At 42.4% G+C, this 27,397-nt stretch overlaps 3 protein-coding genes across 4 annotated transcripts; 2 read left to right on the top strand and 1 right to left on the bottom strand.

Moving 5' to 3' along the window:
• The first annotated feature begins 30 nt into the window (after window positions 1-30).
• Window positions 31-26,958, top strand: ergic3 (ERGIC and golgi 3). 2 transcript variants are annotated; one of them, XM_080787700.1, is made up of 14 exons: window positions 31-188; window positions 2,045-2,115; window positions 4,008-4,095; window positions 4,288-4,407; window positions 8,983-9,079; window positions 9,593-9,758; window positions 10,138-10,195; window positions 12,519-12,533; window positions 14,583-14,614; window positions 15,280-15,376; window positions 20,905-20,969; window positions 21,279-21,415; window positions 23,615-23,670; window positions 24,224-26,958. In XM_080787700.1, the coding sequence occupies exons 1-14, from the start codon at window positions 110-112 to the stop codon at window positions 24,301-24,303; spliced, it is 1,161 nt and encodes a 386-aa protein (XP_080643826.1). In that variant the 5' UTR covers window positions 31-109; the 3' UTR covers window positions 24,304-26,958. The 2 variants fall into 2 exon arrangements, with proteins under 2 accessions (XP_080643826.1, XP_080643827.1); XM_080787701.1 differs by lacking the exon at window positions 12,519-12,533.
• Window positions 6,652-7,527, top strand: LOC308325776 (ADP-ribose pyrophosphatase, mitochondrial-like; the record flags this gene model as incomplete). The annotated part of the gene is made up of 1 exon (XM_080778461.1): window positions 6,652-7,527. One exon carries the CDS (start codon window positions 6,652-6,654, stop codon window positions 7,525-7,527), a length of 876 nt encoding a protein of 291 aa, XP_080634587.1.
• On the bottom strand, window positions 16,947-19,793 carry romo1 (reactive oxygen species modulator 1). The gene is made up of 3 exons (XM_080787743.1): window positions 19,666-19,793; window positions 17,869-17,999; window positions 16,947-17,197 (listed from the first exon to the last, which is right to left on the bottom strand). Exons 2-3 carry the CDS (start codon window positions 17,997-17,999, stop codon window positions 17,089-17,091), a joined length of 240 nt encoding a protein of 79 aa, XP_080643869.1. The 5' UTR covers window positions 19,666-19,793; the 3' UTR covers window positions 16,947-17,088.
• Window positions 26,959-27,397: the final 439 nt, after the last annotated feature.

The following is a 27,397-nucleotide window of genomic DNA, read 5'->3' as shown; positions in this document are numbered from 1 at the left end:
ATGGTGTGGTGTGTGAGTGTGTGTCGAGAGAGAGAGAGAGGACTGATGTGTGTCGGCACAACAGACAGATTGACAGATAGACAGACAGATAGACAGAAAAACAGACAACATGGACACACTTAAACAATTTGACGCTTATCCCAAAACACTGGAGGACTTCAGGATAAAAACATGGGGCGGAGCGGCCGGTGAGTCATTTAAAGAGAGAGAGAGAGATAGATGGGTAGAGAGCTAGAGTGAGAGCATTGTACATGTCTTCGTTTCTATTTTTATTTTTAAATATATAATTTACACTTGCTTTGTAAATGTAAACCATGCATATTTCCTATAAAGCACATTGAGAGAGGACCACCATTCATCATTGTGAACCCTCCTAGCTGTAAAAGCAGAATGTTAACAGCTCACTATGAACCCTGTCATTCAGAGTCCTGCGTTCTTTGGTTTAGATTGAGTTGTTTTCAAACTTTTCTTTTCATTTCAAGGACCCCCAGTTTGATATGCATATTAGGCCATGGACCCCCATAACTCTGACAGCGTACAAATGGTCCTGCAATGGTCCATTTGGTTCCATTTGTATTTTGTATACTGTCAGAGTTACAGACCTGTAAGCGCGCATTTTGTTCCATGTACCACTCTCAGAGACAGTTACACACCTGTAAGGGTCCCATTGGTACATTCTCAGAGTTACAGACCTGTAAGGGTCCATTTGGTTTCATTTGTACGCTCTCAGAGTTACAGATCTGTAAGAGTCCATTTGGTTCTATTTGTAGTGTACGCTCTCAGAGTTACAGACCTGTAAGAGTCCATTTGGTTCCATTAAATGGAACCAAATGGACCCTTACAGCCACAGGTCTGTAATGCTTGAGTGTACAAATGATGTGTACACTCAACAGTTACAGACCTGTGGCTGTAAGGGTCCATTTGGTTCCATTTGTATGCTCTCAAGAGTTACAGTCAGACCTGTAAGAGTCCATTTGGTTCCATTTGTACACTCAGAGTTATAGACGGGTAAGGGTGCATTTGGTTCCATTTCTAGTGAGAGCAGTGAGACTTGGAAAATAATATGCCCTGGAAAGGAGAGGAATGAAAGTTACTCGCAGCGAGACAGAATACAATACATGTGTATTGTGTGAATGAGAGGAGCCAAAGTGGAACAGTGAAGTTACAGGGAGTAGACGTGAAGAAGGTGGATGACTTTTAAGAACTCATAGGGTACAACATTCCAGAGCAATGGAGAGTGTGGAAAAGAAGTGAAGAAACAAGTTCAAGCAGGTTGGAACGGGTTGAGAAAAGTGTCAGGTGTGATGTGTGATAGAAAAGTATCAGCAAGAATGAAAAGGAAGGTGTACAAGACAGTGGTGAGACCAGCTATGTTGTATGGTTTAGAGACAGACAGCTATGGGATAGTGAGTATATTATTATCGGTAGAAGAATGCTGAGGTTAGAACTTCCAGGCAGGAGTCCTAGAGGAAGACCAAAGAGGAGATTTGTGGATGTAGTGAAAGAGGACATGAAGTAAGTTAGTTGGTGTGAAAAAAGAGGAGGCAGAGCGGAGGGCAGGGTGAGATGGAGGCAGATGATACACTGTGGCAACGCCTGATATGAAGAGAACAGCCAAAAGGAAAGAAGAATACCTTACCTATCAATCATTTAGCTCCAACGGTCGAAACGTTGCAGCGTTTGCCAATAAAATAAAGTCCTATGGAGAAATACAGGCAGAAGATGTGCACTGACTGCACATGGTCTTCTCTGTGAAGTTGACACTGACAGCCATGTTGTTCATCTTGGTAATACATTGAAATTGGACCAAAATCTTCAAATCCAGTTTAGAAATAATGGAAGCCGGGAAGAGAAAGCATGTTTGCATCTGTTTGTATAGAATTAGAAATACAATCATAAGTATAATGCAACCGTTTTCTCAAACACAGTTACAGAGAAGAATCTCCATTGGCTAATGGCTATGCAATACATTGTTCTATTAATGTTTGTTGTCTCCTAACTTTCTCTCTCTTTCTCCCATGTTTTCTTTCTCTGCTCTCTCCAGTGACGTTGATCAGCGGTCTGATCATGTTGATTCTGTTTTTCTCAGAGCTGCAGTACTATCTCACTAAAGAGGTGGGTTCACTCATCTGTTACTTCCAGTGGTAGCTATTATATCACTAAGTGTAGAGAACTCTGACCATCGGTTCAAATACGGTATGATTATTTTGGGCGTTATGACCTGAAAAGGTTAAGAACCACTGGTCTAGTGCTTGCCTGGTGTTATGGGTAAAATACGATATCACAATTATCTTTGACCAAATACCTTGATTTCAATATTGTGAGGATGACTGTTTTCACAACATATTTATTTACGCTGTGAGATGCCTATATAATGACTGTGTGTAGGCAAATGAACAGCTAGAACAGTCAGGGTGCCATACAATCTAAACGATATATATGCCTCATATCACAATATTGATATAATATCAATAAAGTCGATCCAAACTTAAGGCTGTTTCAGAATCATTCGATTGAAGCCACCAGCTTGTTGGGTTTGTTTCTTGCCAAAGCACCACTGATATTATTTATTTTACCTGCCTTGCACCTTTCCTGCTGCATATCTCTGTGAAAATAAAATACTTATCTCAACATCCAACAAATAGCTATGTATACAGTGTTGACTCTGAGGAAGACACACACGAGTGGAAATAATAAACACGTGTAGACCAGTCCAGTGCTCCAGTATTTAAATAATAAACACGTGTAGACCAGTCCAGTGCTCCAGTATTTAAATAATAAACGCGTGTAGACCAGTCCAGTGCTCCAGTATTTAAATAATAAACGCGTGTAGACCAGTCCAGTGCTCCAGTATTTTTTTGGGGTAGTCACTCCTGAAGTGCTCGGGTATTATCTAAGTTGTCCCTGTTGAGCACAGATTAATACTGAATTGAATAAGAGAAGACAGGTTTCTGTGGTTGGACAGGTTTTTTGTTGATATATCTTAATTGTGTAGTTATGAATCATCATTGCGAACGCAGTGATTGCGAAGCAGTGAGCACTTACTATGAGACCTAGCAGATCATGTCTGTCTGTGTGTGTGTCTGTCTGTCTGTCCCGCTTTTGTGCCCATATATGGAGCTGAGTGATTACGTCACCATGACTCAGCCATAACCATATAAGGAGTCCCCAAAGCAGCTATACGTCCAAAACCCAAATATATACGAGCTGCGTTCGCTTCCCGCGTTTGCGCGTCTTACTGGTACTAATCGTCTGTCTGGTGGAAGCCTCGTATGTTCCTCGTATGTCCCCCCCCCGTGGGGTCGCAACCCCCAGGATGAGAACCCCTGATGTAGTGCACTGCAACCTATGCTGTACTATTGTGGGGCACAGTGTCTGTCTGTCTCTGTGTCTGTCTGTCTGTCTGCCTGTCACCCAATCACTCATCAAATTATTGGCTCAAGAATGTGACAAAAACTAAAAACATGAATTCAAGGCTTCATGGCGTGTGTAATTGATATAAATGGTGAACTACTGCTCAGAATATGTGAGCAGCATGTTTAACTGCTGGTGTGTTGCTGCGGTATGGCTGGTATGTTTCCTGAATGACGGGTCGGTACGGTGTGACCAAACACAAGCTATACTGTGTCACCTCAGTTCCATTGTCCTTGCCAATGTGCAGCACAACACAGAAACACATGAATAGACACAAGCTGAAAGCCTTTCGTTATATCATTGGTTCTCACACTTCTTCATGTCAAGAACAACCCCAAATGTATGTATTTGGCAGCAGACCCTCATCTGAAAATTTGAGTTTTGTGCCAGGGTCGGGAACCCCAGAAGAGAATTATTCAAAATGTTCCAAGCATTTTCAAAACGTATATAGCAGCTGTACATCTGCTATTTTATAGCCAACATATAAATGAAAAAAAAAAACGGTTGAAATGATTGTGATGCTGTATTTACCACTTTCTTTGCTGGAGACCCCCTGCCCCGCCCCCCAGTAATGTCCTCTGTCCTCCTGGTAGGTCCACCCAGAGCTCTACGTGGACACGTCCCGAGGGGACAAACTGAAAATCAACATTGACGTCCTCTTTCCTCACATGCCCTGTGCCTGTAAGTACTGTTTTATTATTCACTTATTCTGTGTTCTGCAATCATTCTACCATCACTCTATTATCTATGCTACAGTTGTCTACAAACAATGTTATTCTAATGTGAGTCTACCCTCATTGTCTCTGTCATCAGATAATACTATGATGCTATTCTAAATTAATGTGACTCTAAACCCACTGTCTGTGTCTTTAGATCTCAGTATAGATGCCATGGACGTGGCAGGGGAGCAGCAGCTGGACGTGGAACACAACCTGTTCAAACAGCGGCTGGACAAAGACCTCAAAGCAGTGACCAACGAGGCGGAAAGACACGGTAAGACCTCAAAGCAGTGACCACGGAGGCAAACATGAAGCGAGGAACGCAGGCGTTGTTGCCTGGATCAACACAGGTCTCGTCTGCTCAAGAGGGGCGCAACAACGCAAGTGTAAAAAAAAAGCTAAACAGAGTCGCCGGCATGTGCACGTAACGAGCACACCGTGCAACAAATTCACAGGATCGCGCTCACGTAAATGCGCTTGCGTTGTCGCACCACGACTGCTCCGAGCAAGGCCCTTAAGACCTCAAAGCAGTGACCACAGAGCCCGAAAGACACGGTAAGACCTCAAAGCAGTCACCACAGAGGCAGAAAGACACGGTAAGACCTCAAAGCAGTCACCACAGAGGCAGAAAGACATGGTAAGACCTCAAAGCAGTCACCACAGAGGCAGAAAGACACGGTAAGACCTCAAAGCAGTCACCACAGAGGCAGAAAGACACGGTAAGACCTCAAAGCATTGAAGTAGCAGCATATTTTTGGCCAACCTCCAAACACACTAATGCACAACTTTTTCAGAGCCTGCAATATTGTTAATTAAAATACTGTACAATCTCCCATATCTCTCATATATATGGGGCTGGGGGCGACAGTGGCTCAGGGGTAGAGTGACCGGATGGGCACCGCAAGGTTCCCAGTTCGAACCCGGGTTCCCCCAGAGCAAGTGTCAAAGTGTCCTTGAGCAGGACTGTAGTCTGAACCCCTAATTGCTCCCGATGTGCAGGTTGGTGCCTTGCACCTAGCCTGGTTAATAAACCAGACCGAATCAGCCGTCAAAAAAATTGCAATATGGGTGGGCTTTGGTACAGTGACTTTCAACGCTTGAGACCTTTGACTGACAGTAGCTCTGACCAATTGCGTCAAAGAGAAAATGTTTCAACCCGCCGCCCTGGAAATGAAATACAAGCTGAGCCTCCCCAGACTAATATCCGCGGTCCGTGCGATATTAGTCTGGTTTATTAAACAGGCTACCTTGCACAGGCATCAGTGTGCGTAAATGTAATGCACAAACTCTATAAAGCGCCTTGGATAAAGGCGCTATATACAGTAAATGCACTATATATACTGTATATATATATATATATGCTAAGCTTTTTTGTCTTATTTTTATCTTATTTGGAGGCTACAGTGTGGCACTTTATTTGCTCAGTTTAAAGTGAATTACATGAGAGTGATTGTCCACGGCATGAGAGTTTCCCCCCTCGAGTCATGTTTGATTACTCGCAACTTGAGCCTTATCTATCAAAAGACAATCCACATGGCAGAGGAACAGTCAAGCGCTCTTGTTCCCCTGTTTTATCTCCATCTCACAAGGAGATAAAGCCTGGAAAACAACTGCTGCCCAAAAGTAGTTGTTAAACCTTTTAATGTCAAGAATGCCCACTTTGGAATGCATTTAAGCCACCCATAACTTTGAGAGTCTACAAATGGAACCAAGTGGACCTGTATACACTCTCAAAGTTACAGACCTGTATAAGGCTCCATTTGGTTCAATTTGTACACTTTCAAAGTTACAGAGAAGGGTCCATTGGGTTCCATTTGTACACTTTCAAAGTTACAGACAAGGGTCCATTGGGTTCCATTTGTACACTTTCAAAGTTACAGACCTCTAATGGTCCGTTTAGTTACATTTGTAGTTGTACACTTTCAAAGTTACAGACCTGTAAGGGTATATTTGGTTCCATTTGTACACTTTCACAGTTACTAAGGGTCCAATTGGTTCCAAACTATCACCATTGGTGTGGCTTGGGTCTGTTAGCTTGGCCTACAGATTACGGGCACCTTCATAATCATTGGAGTCTGTCTGGGTGTGTGTGTTCGTCTACCTGTACAACCTTCCAAAGCATAACACTTCCACATTGCAAGGCCAGGGCAGGGAGTACACACTGAAACATTGTATGACTCCAAATTTGGGAAATGCTTCAGACTCCGATGTGGATCTCAGACTTCATATGAGCAACCTGTGACGTTCATTGTCAAAATAATAGCTTTTGAATCACCTAATTATTTATTATTATCTATGACATCAGTTTGTCTTTGATGCATCGATGATGTATGACTCCAAATTTGGGAAAGCTTTCATTATAAAATATAGTAAGCATACTATAGTAAGGATATAGTGAGGGGAGTGAACTGAAACTGGGAAGTCACAGACCCTCCTCTAGGAATTGGTAATTTCCTCCCCAAATCAGGAATCGGGTCACCTGACCACTCTATCGTGACGAGTCAATCTATTGCTGTTAATGCCTGCGAGGTTAACTACCGGTGCCCAAACAATGTCATCCTCTGTAGAGCCTCACATTAACTCCAGATGCTCCCAGTATCCTGGATCTGAAATCAAGCGTTTCCCAGTGCCTGATGACAAGGTGGACTGGACCACGGATTTGCCCCAGTACACTCCGGTCAATTATACCTCCCCCTCAGTGACCAAGAGACCACCATGGGCTGACCCGGGTATTGGTTCTTTTACCCCACATTTCAACACTCTGGACGCTGCCGTGGATCGGACGAGCTTCGAGGGTGACTACAGGGTGGAACAGGGAAAGCCCCAGAATCCTCGGGGACGCACAGGATTGACCGGGAGAGGCTTGTTGGGACGATGGGGGCCCAACCACGCTGCGGATCCAATTGTCACCCGGTGGAAGGTGGACGCCAGAGGACAAAAGATGCCTCACCCCGTGTCCAAGCAACCCGTCCTGCAGTTTGTGTCCATCAAGAGGAGAGACTGCGGGGAGTGGGCGATCCCAGGGGGCATGGTGGACCCGGGGGAGCTGGTGTCGCTCACGCTGCAGCGGGAGTTCTCCGAGGAAGCGCTGAACTCCCTGATGTCGGAGAGGACCGACATCCGCGTGCGCATCACTCAGCTTTTCAACACGCCAGGGTTTCTGGTCTACCAGGGCTACGTGGACGACCCGAGGAATACCGACAATGCTTGGATGGAAACTGTCGCGGTCAACTTCCACGACGACACGGGCGACAGTGTGAGTGAACTGCCCCTGGAGGCCGGCGATGATGCTGGGAAAGTGGGCTGGGTCGACGTGGACTCCTCCTTCCCTCTTTATGCTAGCCACTCCCATTTCCTGGAGGTGGTTGCCAAAGAGAGGCATGCCCACTGGTAAACAAGGAGGATTATTAGCGGCCTGTTGTAAACCATGCGATGTCGTTGGGAGTGCATGCTCCGCCAGTACGGGGACACGGAACAACAGAACATCGACAATCACATTCATTGGTTTGAGCTTGTAGATATTCATGTGAGTGACATGAATGAGAGAAATAAAGTTTGTCGACTACTTTTTTTTGACTGACAAAAACTAAATAAAAACTATGCTAAGATGACTAAAACTAAATATATGTAATTTTGTCAACAAATAACAACGACTACAATGTTAGGGAGGAACTAGTGGAGAAGAGATCAAGTAGAACTAAGACAGTCTTATGTTTGGTTGCGCTCGGTTGTTGCACTCTGAAAATTGCAGATCTACAAGCTCATGCGTGTCGCTTGTGGATCGGCTATTTTCAGCATGCAACCAAGTGTAAAATCGGTCAGTGTCATTTTTCCGACAACGCATTATTCTGACTCGCCCAATTACTAAACCTGCCCATAACCCTAACCACGTGCAAAGCCACGTTGTCGGACTAATGCGCTGTCGGAATTACGAGCATGTACAATCAGGCAGTACGACACAATCAAGGCCTGCCAAAATGACATGAATGAAAATGAACATTTTTGTTGACAAAATCAACTGTAGATTTGACAACTATTTGAAACTAAAGCTAGCAATGACTAAAACATTCCACAGTAGTAGCTTTTTCATAATTTCAATGTTTTGCATATTTTCCTATATAATGCCTCATTTGCATATTTAAACATTTTAAATTTGTAATACAATAAATCATTGTCTTCGTGTAAGTAATCATCTGGGGAAGTTTCATGGTGATAACAATTTAATATAGGTATGGTTTTGCACACTCAATTAACAATTTGGAGCTCTGGCTCAACTAGATAAAGTGCCCCTCGGTGCACAGGTCTCCACCAGGGCAGGTCAGGTTGTGGCCTCCTGGTGGCGCTAAATGTGAAAAGGATGCCATTTCTTCTTACGCCTTTGATTGGATGATTTGAGGTATTTTGTTCCAAAAATGTGTTTTGCAAAAATCCACCTGTTGGTGGTGCTATAACAGGCCAATTTGAAAAGGTTGGGATATATTAGCGGACAGGTCCGTATTGATTACATGACTGTAGAGATGGTGTATACTATAGCACGAGTAATGTAAAGAAATGGGTTTTGCTCAAATCCACCTGTTGGTGGCGCTTTAACAGGCCAATGTGAAAAGGGTGGGATATAGATATACTGTATTCCTCAGCCTAGTAGAAAAGGAGTAAAGTCTGTGAAAGTTGAATGTAAATTGCACGCTGCGTTCATGATTTGAGGCTTTCCGTTCAAAACGGACCTATCCTGCAAACGTTGAAAGCCAATGTTAGCAAATTAGGATGGAATATAAAATTTGGCGTATGATTATCTGAACCATAATTACCGTATGTTATTATAAAGAACAATGTTGTTGTGTCTTTACAGAGCTAGGTAAAGATGATGAAGGCGAGGTGTTTGACCCCAGTAAACTGGACCCTGACAGGTGTGAGAGCTGCTATGGAGCTGAGACCGAGGAACTCAAGTAAGTATGTGCGTGTGCGCTTAACCTTTAGAATGTGGATAACAGGATTTTGGTCCGCCCTCAGCCCTCCTCTTCCTCACAGATTCAGTATAGTAGCGCAGATCACAATCTGTTCTTGAGGGATTACTATAATTGTGAAGGCCAAACAGAGGAGTCTGGGTGTTGGAATCCACCATGGTGCATCTGGCTTTGTCTGTACACAAACACAATTGGCCTGTGTTCAGGGTTCGGGGCGGGGAAGGTGATATTTTGCCTATTCCTACTGGTGGCACATGTCAGCAGGGAGTATTGGGTGGGGCGTCTTCCCGGTGGGGGCTCCTCACTGCCAGGTGATCCAGTAGTTTAAAACAGACAGCAATGTGTGAGGTGAGCAATCAATTTGCATGACGACTAAATTGAGGGAGAAATGCATATCAATTTGGGGGTCATTGACATGAAAAGGTTTGAGAAACACTGGTAGTCGGTCAGAAGAAGCCGCCAGTGACTGTTTGTGTGTGTTGTGTTTACGTGCAGGTGTTGCAACAGCTGTGATGATGTGCGCGAGGCGTACCGGCGGCGTGGCTGGGCCTTTAAGAACGCAGACACCATCGAGCAGTGCAAGAGAGAAGGCTTCACGCAGAAGATGCAGGAGCAGAAGAACGAAGGCTGCCAGGTCTACGGCTTCCTGGAGGTCAACAAGGTGCTGGAGTCACACACAACGTTGGGATTGTGGCGTTATTTGTTTTAAAGCGACGCTGGGTACCTTTGAGAAGCGATGTATATCGTCTCAGCAGGATGGAAAACTCATATGTACCAGAAACTGTTACTTTTCAGGATTCAAATTAAATCTAATCGCTTCAATGCCCGTTTGGATAAGATCAAGTGTACCAGTGTTTGTTCTTATTAGTTCAATATCTTATATGCCTCCTATATGGGGACTAAATATTAAACAGATATATTATGAATTCTACTGTCAAAATTATGATTGCTCTTTTTGAGAAACCATGCTCATTAGCATTGACTGTTTCTCTTGTTCTGGTACTCACCCTTTACCTCTCGTTCTCTTCTTAATCAATCAGGTAGCAGGGAATTTCCACTTTGCTCCTGGAAAGAGCTTCCAGCAGTCTCATGTTCACGGTAAGATCTTCTCTCTCTTAACTAAGTGTCCCATATGTGTAGGCGTTCTCAACCTATAGGTCGGGACCCCCAGGGAGCGGGAATCCCTACGTGATTTTGGGGTGGTCCCCAGACAACGGTGACAATTTAAGAACTTTTAAGATCTTTTAATTACCTGAAAAGAAAAATACCATTGCTGCATCAAAAGCAATCAACAAACTACACCATAAAAACGGGTCAAGCATTGGCCAAATTGTCAAATATGAGTATTTTGGGGGGTCCTCAGTCCAAATATGAGTACTGAATTTTGGGGTTGTCCAAATATGAGTATTCTTTTGGGGTCCCAGCCTGAAAAGTTTGAGAACCACTGTCATAGTGAACAACTAACATGTGGTCATGTGTTAAGACTGTTTAACACAACTGGAACAACTCGTCGTCTGTATTATTGCTTTCGGGTAGACACCTTGTATCTCCTTGTATCTAGTTTTTTTGTGAAAGCCCTTGTCACACACAAGTTTAAAAAAATAAATAATATATATGTATTTGGACATACAAGGTTTGCACCTGACATCAGTGATATGGAACAACTGTTCATATATTCTATATGTTAAACATATGACTGAACAACTGGTCATACACATACAGGCCTAACTGTATATGAGCTGCCATGTGTGTATGCATGTACTGTATATGCATACGCTTCTTTTTATATACAAAGTATAATGATGTACATATACAGCATGGGTGTTTGCTCGCCTGGCGGTCGACGACAGGGAGACTTTGACGTGAACAAGTTGTTCACGTCTCACAAGCCTCAAAGTCTCCCTGTCGTCGACGTGCCTGCCTTGTTTTGAAGCGATGTAAAAAGCCATGCATGCAAAAAAACATTCTTTATTCAGTGGAGAGTAAAGTGAAACAAAACATCTGTCCCTCCCTCCCATCCATTCTAACACTATCTCAGAGCATTCTGGTGGGTCGTGGTTCTCTGCTGGCTGTCAACATGTTTATTAATATTTACCATCTGTCCCACTTTCAACCGGTCTGTTGGGAATTGTAGATATTTCCAGTTTTGCTACATTGACATAATGTAGATATTATGAGGCTGTAGACTGTAACATTAGTGTGAGTGTTCAGTGTTGTGGTTGTTGTACATGTCAGCCTGGGGACATTTCTCTCTTCTCTTGCAAGCGCTGAACAACACACATTTTCCTTCATTAATTGTCTCTGGTGGCTCGTCTCCATTCACCTGTCTCGGTTCATTCATTGTTCTGTCATTGATCCTTTTGCTCGCTTGCTCGTTCTTGTGTGTGTGTGTGTGTGTGTAACTGGACTTACCTGTTATGTATGTTGTGTGTACACTCCTTAACCAATGTAATCACTTTTAACCTGGTCCCCCTTATTTTAATAATAATAATAATACATTTTATTTATAAGGCATAGAAAATAAAATAAAAAGTATATGGGGCTTGACTGTTAACCTACCACTGTTGTTGCAAGTCCTGTTCATCTGTTCCGGTCCAAACAGCCATCCAATCTTATTTTATTGTGTGGTGGATTGGCTAGTATGTTCTTAAATATCGTCGAATTGGGCAGAAACCTCTTCTCTCCATATTTGAACCTTTTGTGTTTTTTTCCTAAATTAATGCATTGCTTAAACATACTACAGCGCCACACAAAAGCATAAAAAGTAGCAGATTCACAGCTTGTAGATCTGCTACTTTTGCCATTAAAAAAAAATGGAATCCTGAAAAACATTATGAGGTTTCCACCCGACAGAGGCGATATGTCTTGCGGGCGCTGCCTGACATACAGTTATTTTCCTGCCCTATGTGTTAACAATTGCACCAATGAATGACTGACTGCTGCCTTTAACCTGCTAATCGCTGTTCCTAGAGCTGCCTGTGACTGGATCTAATTGAGCATTAGTTTTGCCGAAACAAGAGACAAGAATCGCTATTGTAAAGACACCACAGCCCTCTGAGGTTTCAACACGTCACATGCATCTCAGTGCTGGAAACACTACTTTAGATGTTTGAAATGACTTTCGCTGCACAGGAACCTCTTATCTCCTTAATTAGTTTTTTCCATAAATGAATGCCCTACTTTGTTATACTGCAGTGTCACTCGAAAGTAGAAAGAAACTGATCTGCATCGTGACACGTTTTAAGCTCGTATATCGGCTATTTTTGCCATTTTTGAATTTTAATTCTTCAAAGTAACAGTCTTGGACATATGACGTTTCCACCCTACATTGATGATCTCGACACCCTGTAGCCAGAAGTTCCACATCACAGCATCTTTGTTTACATGTCTCATCAGTGACTCTTCTCTCTTCTTTCTGCAGTGCACGCTGTGGAAAGTAAGTTTTGTTGCTTTCTTTTTTACGTTCAATGACTCCCACCCCCTTCTTTTTTCTTTACCGCAAATGTTATTTAGATATCATGTTGTTTAGACAGATGCTAGCTTTGATGTTTAGCTGGTTTATTAGCTGGTATTACCGGTGCGTGACTATTAACTTTGGTGTCTGTTGGCTAGAGTTCATCCTTCCTCTGCTTACTCCGATCTCACACCTCACAAGTTGCTCGTCTTTCTGAACGCCGAAATTGTAGCTGTGCATTGTATCAACTATACAACCAGCATGTACTGTAGATACTGTATGTAGACTTAGGGATTGTTCACTCCCAATATTACTTTTTTTTATTTATTTTATCAATTGATCACCCCATGGGGCCGTGAATTCACAGAGATCTTTTAGGTTTTGTCTCAGTCCAAAGCCAATAATGTGAGACTCAAATAGTCTCCATTCAGTCTCCTACTGGAGCCTCCACCAGTCATCAAACTACTGGCTCAGGAATGCGACAAAAACATCTCCATGAATTCAATGATTCTTAACTCATTTTTGGGGTGAACTTTTAAGGACCTAAAGACTGTCCTGGCCATCTGCACTTGGAGTGACTAGGCAGACATAATGTTATCACCAGTAAAATGGGCATGTTGCCTGCATATACGTACATGTCTCTCAAGTCAAATTGCATGAGCTAATCATTTCTGTATTAATAATATTAGACACATGGCCAATAATGGGTACCAGCTGGTAGAATAATAAATATAAATATGTTGCACCCAGCTGGTAGATGTTAAACGCTTATCCCTGGGTTGTCCAGGTCGGGATGCTCATGCATCTGTTGTAGAGCTACATATCATTACTGTCAGGTGCAAACCTTGTATGTCCAAATAAACTTAAAATTCAAAGAAATGGAGAAAAAGAAAGATACAAGGTTTCTACTCGACTGCTACGATAATGTAGAACTTTAAGCTGAGAACATGAAGCAGATGCCTGTCACCATCTCATGATCAATACATGAATCACTGATCGATCAGTGTTTCACCTTTCTGGGGAATACTGCAGCTCTACTAATATTTATAATTAATAATGGTTGTAATGTGCAGTCTGGAAGGCCTGCTTTAAAGGAGAATTCCATTGCGTTCTTACCTTTATTTGTAGTTGTTACGTCCCCACCAAAGAGTCCAGGTGTTATTTTGTGCAAAATCAATTCATTGAGGGATTAGGGGAAATAGCCAATAATGCACCTTTGCACAAAATAACTCCTGGATCTCTTTGGTGGGGACGTAACAACTACAAATAAAGGTAAGAAAGCCTTCTAGCATGGAATTCTCCTTTAAATGGAGTAGAGAGCCCAAAGACAGTAACCATTACTGATATGAAAACAAGCATTCTAGATCAGTGGTTCTCAACCTGTGACCCCCGGGAGGTTAAGAAAAGAAGAAAAACTGCATCAAAAGTAATCGACTACCGGTAACTATAGTATAAAAACGGGTCAAACATTGGTCAAATAATCTAAGAAGGGGGCAAACAATGTGAAAATAGACGAGAACAGACTGGCATTCCGACGCACCGTCATTCCAACTACATGGCTTACGCGTGCGGTTATGGTTAGGTCTTAGGGACAGTGTTAGTATTGAGCGGGACGGAATGGCAGTGCGTCAGAAAAGTGGGCTTTGGAATTCCGGTGTGTGACCAAAATAGACGATCTACCTGATGTGCTATTTTCACAATATGTATCTGTGGAACCGAGTCAAACTAAATGTAATGCCTCGACTCGTACATTCCAAGTGCTTGTCATGGTGGGAGGTCCTCAGTGGGGGGGTCACGGCCTGAAGAGGTTGAGAACCACTGTTCTGGTTAACGTAATCGTAGGGTAAGTGATTGATACATCTTTCTGGAGTAGTGTTCCTACTAGTTTTTAACAACATGCATGCACTCTTGTTTTATGAACATGGACTGAACTTCAACTCTTCTTTTTCGTCCCACAAGCTGAGTACATAAATATGTTGTTTCTTTAATGCTGACCAGACCAGTGATTATCATGTTTGCTTTTCTTTGCAGTTCATGACCTGCAGAGTTTTGGACTAGATAATGTAAGTATCATGGCAGGTTCCTTTACCTTACAGTATGTTAAGTTTGAAACAGACTGGTAATCATCAGGTCAGATCTCTTATCGCCTGGCTACGTGGGACTATGTAGCGGTTTAAACATTTTGAGATTAAAACAATTACTGCAGGAAATAGAAATATCACTTACACCCTCTTTTTAACCCATTAAGAGCTGAGGCCGATTGATTCTACAAATGCCTTCTAAATCTGTAGTTCTCACACGTTTCCCTGCCAAGGACACTTGATATTGATATTTGGCCGCGACCATCCATCTAAAAAGGTTTAGTGGCTTTTTAGTGGAAGATTTGACGGGCCATCTTGTGGTCCAAGTGTCGTGGAGGTGGCTCTGTATAGTTTACGATAGTCAGTCACATATATTTGATAGTCTGTTTCTGTTCTTATTTGATGAGATATAAAAAAATGTATGTGGGAATTCAAAATAGAGAAAAAAATAAACACGACCCAGGTAGGATGTGTAAATTACGTCAGACTTCGGTGCTCTATTTAATAGCTACAGTATATAATAGTGTAGCTACAGAGTATTATATACTGTAGCTAAAATCTAAAATGACAACAGATTCTTTCCTGGGGAGAATTAACCTCTCCAGCTGACTTGACTCTATTAATCATATTCTCTTCTGGTCTTGCAGATCAACATGACTCATTTCATTAAGCACCTATCGTTTGGTAAAGACTACCCTGGCATTGTCAACCCTCTGGATGACACCGATGTCACAGCACCACAAGGTCAGTACTTCAGCACCACCTGCTGGAGCTAGACATTCTTAGACCAGGATAGGGGCAACAGTGGCTCAGGAAGTACAGCGGCCATGTGGGAACTGAAAGGTTCCCAGTTCAATCCCGGGCTCCCACAGAGTTAATGTCGAAGTGTCCTTGAGCAAGACGCTGAACCCCCAATTGCTCCTGATGAGCAGGTTGGTGCATTGCATGGTTTCCTCTGCCATCGGTGTATGAATGTAATGCACTATCAATGTAAAGCGTCTTCGATAAAGGCGCCATTTACCATGTATTATTCACCATTAAGCATCTGTAGCTAATGGTTTTTTAACCCATTATTCTTCTTCTACATTGTACATTTTGTCTTTTTTGGGGGGAATTGTTTTTGCTATATCAGTGGTGCTCAAACTGTTTAAAGTCAAGGACCCCCGAAATTCGGCCACTGACCCCCAAAAGAATAGATGAGTAAAAACAAATTGGCTTTAAAACACACAAAATGGCAGATCTACAAGCTTGTAGTGTGGTGCGCACGCTTTTCCGACACACCAAAGGTCCGAAGCGCGGGGACATGCGATGCGAAAATGCGATGGTCCGACATGCGCTGCTCCTGTGCTTGCGGTTATGGTTAGGTTAGGGATTGAGGTTTCGGATCAATAGTATGTCGGAACTAAAGCCTGTACCCCTTGTAGCCTTTGTGCCACGATGAGACTATTTTTGAATAGACAAAGTATGATATAATGCTTTTTAGCTCAAATCTGAAACCAATTAGCCCATCATGGGCTGATTTCTACAACCCGACTTATGAGTGTTATTGTGTTTATTTCAAGACATTTTGATCCCTGAACGCAACCAAATGTCCTAGACAAAAAGATAGATTGTAGATAATCTATTTTCACCTATTATGACAAGCCCAGCATAGGGCTTACAGTATGTGGTTACGAAGGACCCCAGGCTGTGAAATGATAAAGTATTGTTACAGTCCATGGCCGAGTTCTAGAATTCCATTGTTACGTGAGATCGCTTCCACTTCTTAGTCTGGGATGTTTAGAAATCTATTTACTGAAGAGACCCGTTAGTGCCGTTACTGAACAAACATGATGTAGCGGTGATTGATTACTACACAATGTAGAGCTACTTGGACACTTGACAAAGGAAATATCACTTTCTTAGCCTAGCCTACTTTAACCACTTCTACAAGCTCTAAAGACATTTGGTATAGATGGGAGAAAGATTAGGGGGACACCAGTCAAAAATAGGTTAAAAATGCAATATAATCCAAATGTTTTATGTGTTTGAATGTGAAGCTGAAAAGGAATTTTCACACATGCAGCTTAATGTGAACGAGTAGTTGGAAATACATAAGTAAATATTACTATTATTATATTACTATATATATTACTACTATATTACTGTTTTTTGAACTGCATTCATAGATCTAATACATAAGGGAAAACCCTTATCTTAAACCCTTAACAAATGTATCTGTTATCGGCCCCAACATTTCAATATGGTGTATCCCTAAACGGTAGGTACCATGTAGAGATCTGGTCATGCACGAAAAAAGCACGCCCACTCCAAATGCCCATTTTCGACCATTTATTATTGACAAAGTGAGACTTGGTGTTGAGAATGTGACAATGTTGACAGTTTTACAGAACAGACGGCTGAGGAATATCAAAGTCACATAGTGTGTGTGTGTGTGTGTAAACAGGGTGGCGCCATCAGCAGCGTATTCCCATGCCGATAGCCATGAATGTCCCAAACGTCCCTCCACTCTGCATCATGGTCTTCCCCACTCCTCCCATCAGCTCCCTGCCGCGCATCCCGATCCTAGAGAGAGCACAGTGCATTATTATCCCAGAGGGAAAGCAGCTCCCTGCCGCGCATCCCGATCCTAGAGAGAGCACAGTGCATTATTATCCCAGAGGGAAAGCAGCTCCCTGCCGCGCATCCCGATCCTAGAGAGAGCACAGTGCATTATTATCCCAGAGGTCTGGTTCTCAACCAGTGAACCTTGGTGGGTGGGGTTCCATTTCCAGGTTGTCCCCAGCTAAATAGAGAGTTGGTAACCAAATGGAGTTGGACACCAGATATTTAACACAGAATGTAGAAGAATTGTTATTTTGATCAATGTTTGCCTGTTATCTCGCCTATGGTACCACATCAATACAGCATGGAATTGTGGACAAAATCCTATCCAATGACAACAAATATAAGACCCAAGTCTTGGGTCTGAGAGCCTAAATCTTATGAAATGGTGATCCATGGCTCAAATGCAGATTCCTACTGTGCTGAAAAAATGACATTCCGCTGAGTTACAACACGTACGTTTGTAAATGTACGAATGAACATTTTAACACGTTAGTAATGATTATGCAAAATATTTTTAATAAAAAATTGGTTAGACATGGGTTAAGGTTCATCACACAGTGAGTGCTTCCTGGATTTCCCAGAACACTATACTACTGGTGTTTGTCAAAATCACTGCACTAGTTGGTTACCTTAGACAGGAGAATGTCCCAAACATGGCTCCTGCAGCCATCCCCACTGCACACCCCATCATGAAGCCCATTTTGACCCGGTCAAAACAGCCGGGCTGGTGCTGGCCATAAGGACCTACTGCCACAGGCATCTGGAGGGGAGAAAGAGAGAGAGACCCTGAGTTAACAGGGAGGGAAGGACAGACTGGGAAAGAGAGAGGGGTGTCTAACTTATGGTGTGTTTGACTGTTGGTATGTCTAACTAAACACATGCACCCTGCCACCCCCCGCCGCAGTGGTGTCCGTCTGTCCGATTAGAATTTGAACCGGGATGTCTAACCTGTGTGGTTGAGAAGACGGTCTAAGGAAGCTAGTAAAAGGTATCTGGGTTGTAAGACCAGATACTACCAGTGGCTCGTATTATTTGATGAGTGCTTAATTGTGATGCTCTACTGAAGGTCAAAGGTCTTGAAGGTGGAGTCTTCAGTCTTGAATATGTGTGTCCCTTCTTGTCCTGTACTGAGAAGAGTACTGTTGGGGAGCGTTGTTGGATTGAAGGTAGATTCTGGGGAGTCTGGGGAGTGTGTTGGATCAATCTGATTCCAATAGGAGGGCTGCCTCTTTATACTATTGTCTGATTATGTCAGACTGATGTCGTCTTTCCAAGTATGGAGATCCAGTTGGTGTCAGTAGGTTTCATCTCCATATATTGAGAATGATCCAGGTGATGAGGTCAGTAGGGTTTAGCTCCATATAGGGATGGGAATTAGCACTTGGAAATGTAGGAGTTCCCAGTGCTGCAAGGCGTCAATCATACATCATCTCATTCTCAAGCCATTCCCCATTCTCATGCCTAAAACAAACATTGTAATAACAATGTGTGTTTATCACATCATCCCAAGACACACACCGTTTGGGGACAGGCATAAAGTCAGTCCCCTCATGACCAGATCTGTGTGACAGGTTTTGATGCAACATTAACTTCAAAACGCATTCATGTATTTATTATCTGTGTCTGTGGTCCTCAACCTTTTCAGGCTGGGACCCTCAAAATAATCAATTTGAACTGGGGACCCCCCACCATGAACAAGCACTTATCTTGAATGTAGGGGTTGAGGCATACATAACATTTTAGGTGCCACAAACAATATTGTGAAAATAGAAGATCTACAAGCTGCCATTTTCAAAATGTTGCCTCTTTAATAGTGACAATTTGGTCAATGATTGATCACCAGTTGTATAGTATAGTTTGTAGTTTGTTGATTACTTGATGCAGTAATGGGCCATAGCCTTTTTATTTTCTTAATTTGTGGAATTAAAATGCCTTTAATACTTCACTGTCACCTGGGGACCCCATAAAATAATGTAGGAGGTGACATGATGGTCCTGTGAACCCCCAGCCTGGGGGTTGAGAACCACTGTTAATCAGTACGTTTTTTGATCGATATTTATTTTACATTTACATAACGTGATAAGTTAGCACAACATCCTGGCTACGTTTTTTAACCGTTCTTTTTTGGTTAATTTTCTATCAAACAAAAATGACAACGGTCAGTACTAGTTGTGTTGCATTTTATCTGTCATTTTACACCAAAAACAATCTGTTAATGTGTCCATTTTTGCGTTGTGTGTGTGGATTAAACACAGCACTGAACGTCCTCTGTTTGTTGTGTTAGCTTAGCGTGCTAGCCAGGCAGCTCCACTGGTCTGACTGTCACCCTTGAAGGAAACCAAACGGTAGTGAGCAGAGCTTCGTCAAATTATCTATTTACTCCTGAATAGAAGCTTGAGAAGAGCGGTGTGAGGCAGCAGACTCACCTTGCAGTGTGTTTTTAAACGAACTGGTGTCTATTAAACGGGAACAGGAGCTTGTGACTGTGAGAGTGTTCTTTTATTTTCGTTCTAGCACGTCTCCATTACTGCCTAGAGGAAGTAGGAAAGGGAGGACAGCCAGGACACAAGTGTGCTTGTGAATCTACAGTGACACCTTGTGGCTGCATTTTGGTTTTAAATGTTTGAGCATTTTGCTGATTCTATTTTGCTGATTCTCAAAATAAGTTAACGCCGTCTGAACATTTAAATTATACATTTTGTTAACTCATTATGAGATCATCACCAAGTGATGATCTCAGAATAATGACATTTGAGATATGCCTAAAATGTTCTTAAAGATGGAGTGCCACGATTTTTTTCCACCCTAAAACATGATCATCAGGTATTATTATAATATAAGGAGGAATAACTTTTTCCAAAAAGTGTACAGTATTTGTTAAAATCATGCTTTTATGTGGACACGTCCACCAGTTCATTAAGTATGCCTGGTTTGCCTGGTGGGTGGTGAATGGTGAATGAGGCAGCGGTGACCGAACGGTTTGCGGAGCGGTCTTGATATCGGAAGGTCGCTAGTTCGTATCCCCGGACCGGCACGTTAAAATTACCACCGCTGAAGTGCCCTTGGACAAGGCATTGAACCTCTACCATGAAATGTTCTATGAGCACTTTGAGCAGGGCCTGGCTGTAAACAAGTTCTTGAGCTTAGTCCAGAAGCCGCACCCACAGCTGTAGTTGTATGATAAAGGGGGAGGGTGTAGGGGAGGGGCTGATAGTGTGATGTCACTATATTACTGTTTATTTCACTGGCCCGTTTGACTGTCAAGGGTTCAGCCTCCAGGAAGATACCCTAAATACAAAGTTATTACACCATTGCACATAAAACGATTCCAGGGTATCTAATGTACTGTCACCTCATAGACACATGAAAAACTGGAAAAATACAAAAATTGTGGCACTCCATCTTTAACAATTATTCTCAATTAAGTCATGATTTAAATCACACTGTGTTTTTCATCACACTGGCCCATTTTACCCCCAAAATAATTACATTTTAAAACAAACAAATCTCTTTTGAGTCTCAAGCTAAAAACATTTGAGAACCACTGGTCTAACGAACCAGTACACCGCAACTGTCAATTTGCTTTGATCTCTATTTTATGCCAGTGTATTTTTGCTTCATGCATGTGATATGATTTTAACAGTAAACATTTCTTCTTCCATCAGCTTCAATGATGTACCAGTACTTTGTCAAAATAGTCCCCACCATCTACGTAAAGACAGACGGGGAGGTGAGTGGACATCTTTAACCACTTAAGCCCTATTTGCTGTTTTTAGAAAGAAAATATGTCAAGCTCATGACTTTCACGAATTTGAGTTTGAAGTAGTGTTTTTGAGACGATTAAATTATGCTTATTATGCTTTATTATTAATGTCAATAATTTGTCTTGAATTTAGGAAAACATACAGTATATTCATTTTAATAAAGTCAGCATTCACTAAAAAACTAAACCCAGTGATAAATGTGACATGCTTTCCCTTTGATATTACATTTGGACACATAAATGAGAGGATGGGTTTTCTGTTCTGTTTTGAACCAGGTAGTAAAGACCAACCAGTTCTCCGTGACCAGGCATGAGAAAGTGGCCAACGGGCTGATAGGAGACCAGGGGCTTCCGGGGGTGTTCGTTTTGTATGAGCTGTCACCGATGATGGTCAAATTCACAGAGAAACACAGGTAAGGAAATCCCCCAACCCCTGCACTAGGCCGATGCCCGTCATGGGGTTTACATTTCTTCTCCTTCTATGGCACAAAAATGTGGAACACCCTACAAAATATGACCCCCCAGTCAAAAAACACTTTGTTTGAAATAGACACTCGTGCTTTTTTGAGCTCAGGGGGGTAACTACCTGTCAGTGGGGAGTGTTGGCTGGGAGGAGGAGTAGGACTAAGGCCCTATACGTCCTCTCTGGGGGGGGGGGGGGTACTACCTGTGAGTGGGGAGTGTTGGCTGATGAATGAATATCAACATCCTAATACATCCGATACTGGGGGGTCAAATTATGACAGGCAATTCCTGCTGTCAAAATATGACTTACAGGTGGCTCCAATTTGAAACTGGCCAAATGGAACCAAAAGGTCCATTTGTACATTATCAGAGTTACATACAGACCTGTAATGGTCATTTAGGCTAGCTCTTTGTGTTTGTCTATCTATAGTTTCCAGCAACGTCTCGTCAGTTTGCCCCTGTGGGGCAAACTGAACCACAGCTAAACGGTGTGAATAATAATTCACATGCTTTGCGGTTGTACAATTACTCAATTGCCGACTAAAGATTGAACGGAAAACGAATGGAAAGACGAGGCTTGCGCTGAACATACATACACACTATTAGGAAGATGAGCTTTATCTCCGCAAAATCGTGGATATTATGAACGCACACACACATAATGGAAAGATGATTTTGACAGCTACTGCCCCACTTTCAAGGCTACAACTGATGTGCAGTAGCATATCTTATTGAAGGAACAAACTAGCCTACAATTGCTTAGCGAAAACATCTGCAGAAATCTTTCATGCCCCATGTTTATTTTACATCTGCTGGTGGGTGCTCAAACTGCTGATTCACATCCACAGACTAGTGCAAAACGGAAAAGCGTCAATAATGTTTCTAGTTGAGTGCTATGTTGATTGCCCATTTGTATATGATAACACATGGTAGGCTTATTAACAATATATAATAGGCCTACCTCTAGATCCGGTGCATTTTTTATTGATTGATCTCCATGTTAACACTGTTAATTGAAAATAGCTGATCTGCAGCTCACCAGTAGCCTGACACTCATGCAGCCTCTAAATGTCTTTGTTTTTTTGTTTTGGCTACTTTCTGGGTGTAGCCTACATTTAAACGAATGAATACATTAATCAAGAACACTTTAACAAGATACAATACAATGTAGATCGGTGGTTCTTTTAACTGTTAAATCTGTTCATTGAAAATAGCTGATCTGCAAGCTCACTATAGGTTGTAGAATGTAGATGGATTACAATACTAATAGTGATTATATATAAATAAAATCATGACATGACCAGCTAGACACCCAATTAAAATAGAAACCTCATAGATTATATAAATGTGTTTGTGGCCTAATGCAGTGCTTGGTTGTTATGCATCCACCGTTCTGTGCGCCGTCAGCTGTGCACATTAGCGTAGCTTGATACTTGGTTGTTTGATAGAAAGTCCAGACAATAAAATCCTTCCTTCTAAAGTCCTTCTGTTATGGCACAAGTATGAACCGAGCAAATCTGCACCATTAAAGTAGTGTAATAGCATGGAAAAGTCACTGTTTACATTTACAAGCTCGTCATGTCACTCTAGCAAAGTGATTGATCTGTGTGTCTCCTATAGGTCCTACTTGCCCCACAACAAGGATGCGGGCTGGAAGCGACAAATGTTTACGCCCCTTTTGGGATATTTTGCTCGGCCCTATACTCTTTTTGTATATCCGTAGCAAAAAACAGAATTTTGACATAAATGTCCACCACAAGCCAATGGCAATGACCTCTGATCGCCCAGTTCTCGAGATATGTCTGTGGGGTAATAGAATCACACTGGCTCACTCAAAGAGTCCGTGCATATATCCATAGATAAATATTACATTACTGCTGCTCTCCTTTACATGTTTGATATCTGATGCTGTGACATATCTTACTTAGTTTTTGTTGTTGTCGTCGTCGTCCCCATTTTGAGCATGCACAAGCATGCATTTGATCTATACCAAATGTGTAACTAAACTTGCTGTGTAACTTCTTTCTCTATTGTTCCGATTATATTTTGGTAAAGCTTGTACTAAAAAACAATGTCATCCACTCTTTTACACCTCTCTCTCTCTCTCTCTCTCTCTCTCTCCCTCTGTGTCTCGCTCTCTCTCTCAGATCATTCACACATTTCCTAACAGGAGTGTGTGCCATCGTAGGTGGTGTATTCACAGGTCAGTCCACTCTTCTCTTATCATTGCACACAAATATAACATCTTTATTTGTGCTCACATTTAACAACAGATTATTAAACACAAACAATAGTAGATGCACAGGCTTGGGAAAACTCAAGTATTTCAAGAAACAGATCACGGACACAGGAAGCATCGCCTCCTCCATATGTGGCGACTGCCAATTATCACAGACACGGAACAGAATTTTGCCAAATGCCGTAGCTCTTGGCTTGGGCATTCCTGCAATCTGCAGTGCAGGCCTATCATACACTGGTTTATGGACGTTAGCTCTTGGCTTGAGCATACCTGCAATCTGCAGGCCTCTCACAACTAATTCATGGACATTTCCGATTCTTCCAAACATGAACACAAGCTGTGTACATTTGTAATAGCATCCTTAAGGTGTTGGTACTTTATCACCATGGTAAGAAATGCCTCTTCCAGACTGTGTCAAAATGCATGCACGCACGCAGATTATTTTTGAACAATGACCACGTACTGAGCTCAACAGACCACTAAGAGAGCCTGACTCATCAATCTGTCTCTCCTACAGTGGCTGGGTTGATTGACTCTCTCATCTACCACTCTGCCAAGGCCATTCAGAGGAAGATAGAGCTGGGCAAGACCTCGTAACAGTGCCCCCTCCTGGCCGCTACTGGTGCAACACACTACAACACCAACAGTAGGAGAGAGCGAGAGAGAGAGACAGAGAGACGGCTGGTGTAGGGGTGTGGAAAAACAAATGTCCTTCCTTCGATTCTCTCTCTCTCTCTGTCTCTCTCTCTCAGACGCCATCTTTATTGTGACTGGGGAAATCAAATAAGATAGGAGAGGAATTGTTGAATCCGTGAAACCTTTTCATTCCATCCTTGTTCTCACAACAAGGCAGCGACGGTGAGGCTTTTGGTCCATTCCGTTGACCCGCTCCAGTATTCATGTGTTCGTTTTTTTCCCATGAATATCTGACGTTCACTTCCTTCACAAGAGAACAGACAACAGCTTGTCCCCCTAGTTCTCTGGGAAACAGGGAAGTGACCTTCACAAAAGGACAGACAGGAAGACAACAGCTTGTCCCCCTAGTTCTCTGGGAAACAGGAAGACAACAGCTTGTCCCCCTAGTTCTCTGGGAAACAGGAAGACAACAGCTTGTCCCCCTAGTTCTCTGGGAAACAGGAAGACAACAGCTTGTCCCCCTAGTTCTCTGGGAAACAGGAAGACAACAGCTTGTCCCCCTAGTTCTCTGGGAAACAGGAAGACAACAGCTTGTCCCCCTAGTTCTCTGGGAAATAGGGAAGTGACTCATTGTTAGGACACCGCTAGATCAGTGGTTCTCAACCTTTACAGGCTGTGACCCCCAAAAATAATCATATTTGACCTGGGGACCCACACCATGACAAGCACTTTGTATAGGAGTTGAAGCAGTCCATTTTAGTTGAGAGAGAAATATTGCGAAAATAGCAGATCTGCAAGCTCTCGAAGCCTCACGACACGTTCACCAAATCATGTGGGGACGCCCCTGGAGGTCCCAACGCACAGGTTGAGAACCACTGCGCTAGAGACTGCTCCCATCTCCTGGAATTAATGAATGAATGTCATTGGCACTAGTACGGTTAGCTAACCTGCACTGTCATCCCTCATGAATCCATGATTGTTTATAACAGTTGTTATAAAAAGTTTCTCAACTTTTTTGTTTGTTTCAAGCACCCCCAGTTTGATATTGTTGCTGTTAGGATGAAAGTCCTAAACCGTTCCTTTTTTATCATTATTATAATTTTGTATGATTTACAATAGTGAAAATATGTGATTGTAAGCCTGTAGGTCTGCTATTTTCACTACTTCTTGTGCAACACTCTTGTATGATGAAGTATGATTCATTTACAACAAAACATAAAATTTAGAAATATGGAGGTACAAGGTTTCTGCCGGACAGCAACAATATGCATTAGACCACGGAAACCCCGTTTGGATACCCTTTCTTTATTTTTCAATCTCTGAGTCCCCAATACAATCTACACTGTAAAACCTTCAGTGTTAGTTTAACCCTTATCTCTAAGTCCCCAATACAATCTCTGGCGGTTCCATTTGTACACTCTCTTTTGGACTATGAAACCCAGAACCCTGAAACCTTTCCAGAACCTGTCGAATGTTTCCATTGTAACCACAACCACCCCTGAGGAGGGAGTTTAGTTAAACATTGTATAGAACATCATAAAAAAGTAGCCGATCTACTAGCCTGGAATCTGGACGGTTCCACGATCGCGCCGTGTCAGACCAGCGTCTGTGTTGCTCAGATGTTGGAGGACCAACCCTACTCACAACTAGAGCCCGACCGATACATCAGTCTGGCCAGTATATCCACCATCAGTATTGGCATTCATGCAGCATATGTGCAGTGTTCATTGTGTTGACCTTGTGAGACACAGGAGACACCGAGGAGACAGCTGAGACACAGGAGACACCGAGGAGACAGCTGAGACACAGGAGACACCGAGGAGACAGCTGTCTCTTAGGTGTGAAGTGCACAGCCCCTAAGACGTAAGACTAAAATACTAAGATTTTGATATTTAGATGACTAAATAGGACTAAATCTAAGACTAAATCAGAATTCGCTGTCAAAATGAATACTGCCCATGTGTGCCTATTTTGAACTACTTTCAATCTGGCATGGCTGTCATATATTTGAATATTTTCAAAACGTTTTCCTCAATTTTTATTTTATTATTATTCTTATTGTTTTAACTAATCAAATGCAAGTCATTAGAATTGATTTGACACAATATATGAATACCGGTATCAGTCAAAACATCAGTAATCGGTGGTCTGGGAAGCATTTGAATATTGCTGGAGTCAACAGTCTGGCTCGCAAGACTCATATTTGCCAAAGCCAACCTTTTACAGCTGTGCTGCTTGTCATGGTCAAGGATTTTTTGTTTAGTTTTCGTGGTTTAATTTAATTCAATTTGGACATTGATTCTGATGGCAGTATGAAACAGTTTGATACTGTTGTTGTTTTTGCAGATGGTTGGTTGGTTGGGTGGGTGGATGTTGCACCTTTAAACATCTTAATCAGGGGCTGGGTGTGTGTGTGTGTGTGTGTGTGTGTGTGTGTGTGTGTGTGTGTGTGTGTGTGTGTGCGCGTGTGTGCGTGGGTGTGGGTGTGCATGTGTGAGAGAGAGTGCGTGTGTGTGTGTGCATGTGTGCGTGACAGATAGAGTATGTGTGTGCGTTCTGCTGCTGTGGATAACCAGTGTTGTGTGCTGGGTGAAATGTATTTATATTGTCCTTAAAACCGTTTTTAAAATTAAATGAAAATAAATGTTGAATACACCAGCAGACATTGAGTGTCTAGTTTTGTTTTTGCGTGTATGCATGCTGCTCCTTTTCAGAAACCCTTGGAGTGAGACTTGATCGTACAGGCGTAGCATATTGTTTCGTAGCCCATTGCACGGCACATATAATATATTAATTGTTGTACTTTGCAAGTGAAGATAGACGACTGCTAACAGCCATTTCCCGAGATGTATCATCTAATCCATACTAATAATATATATGGCTATATGCCAATCATTAAAATATGAATTTAGAAATATAACCGTTTTTGGCCGCCAGACCAAAACCTCAGTAATTTCAGTATTGTGTTGACAGCATGTAGTGAGTGACAGACAGAAAATGTAGGTAGGCATTTAGAAGATGGTCTTATCCAGAGCGACCTACAAGAAGAAGATCA

The sequence above is a fragment of the Protomyctophum bolini genome, assembly GCF_963924005.1.
Source record: "Protomyctophum bolini genome assembly, chromosome: 2".
NCBI lineage: Eukaryota > Metazoa > Chordata > Actinopteri > Myctophiformes > Myctophidae > Protomyctophum > Protomyctophum bolini.
This window is presented reverse-complemented; position numbering and strand designations above follow the sequence as displayed.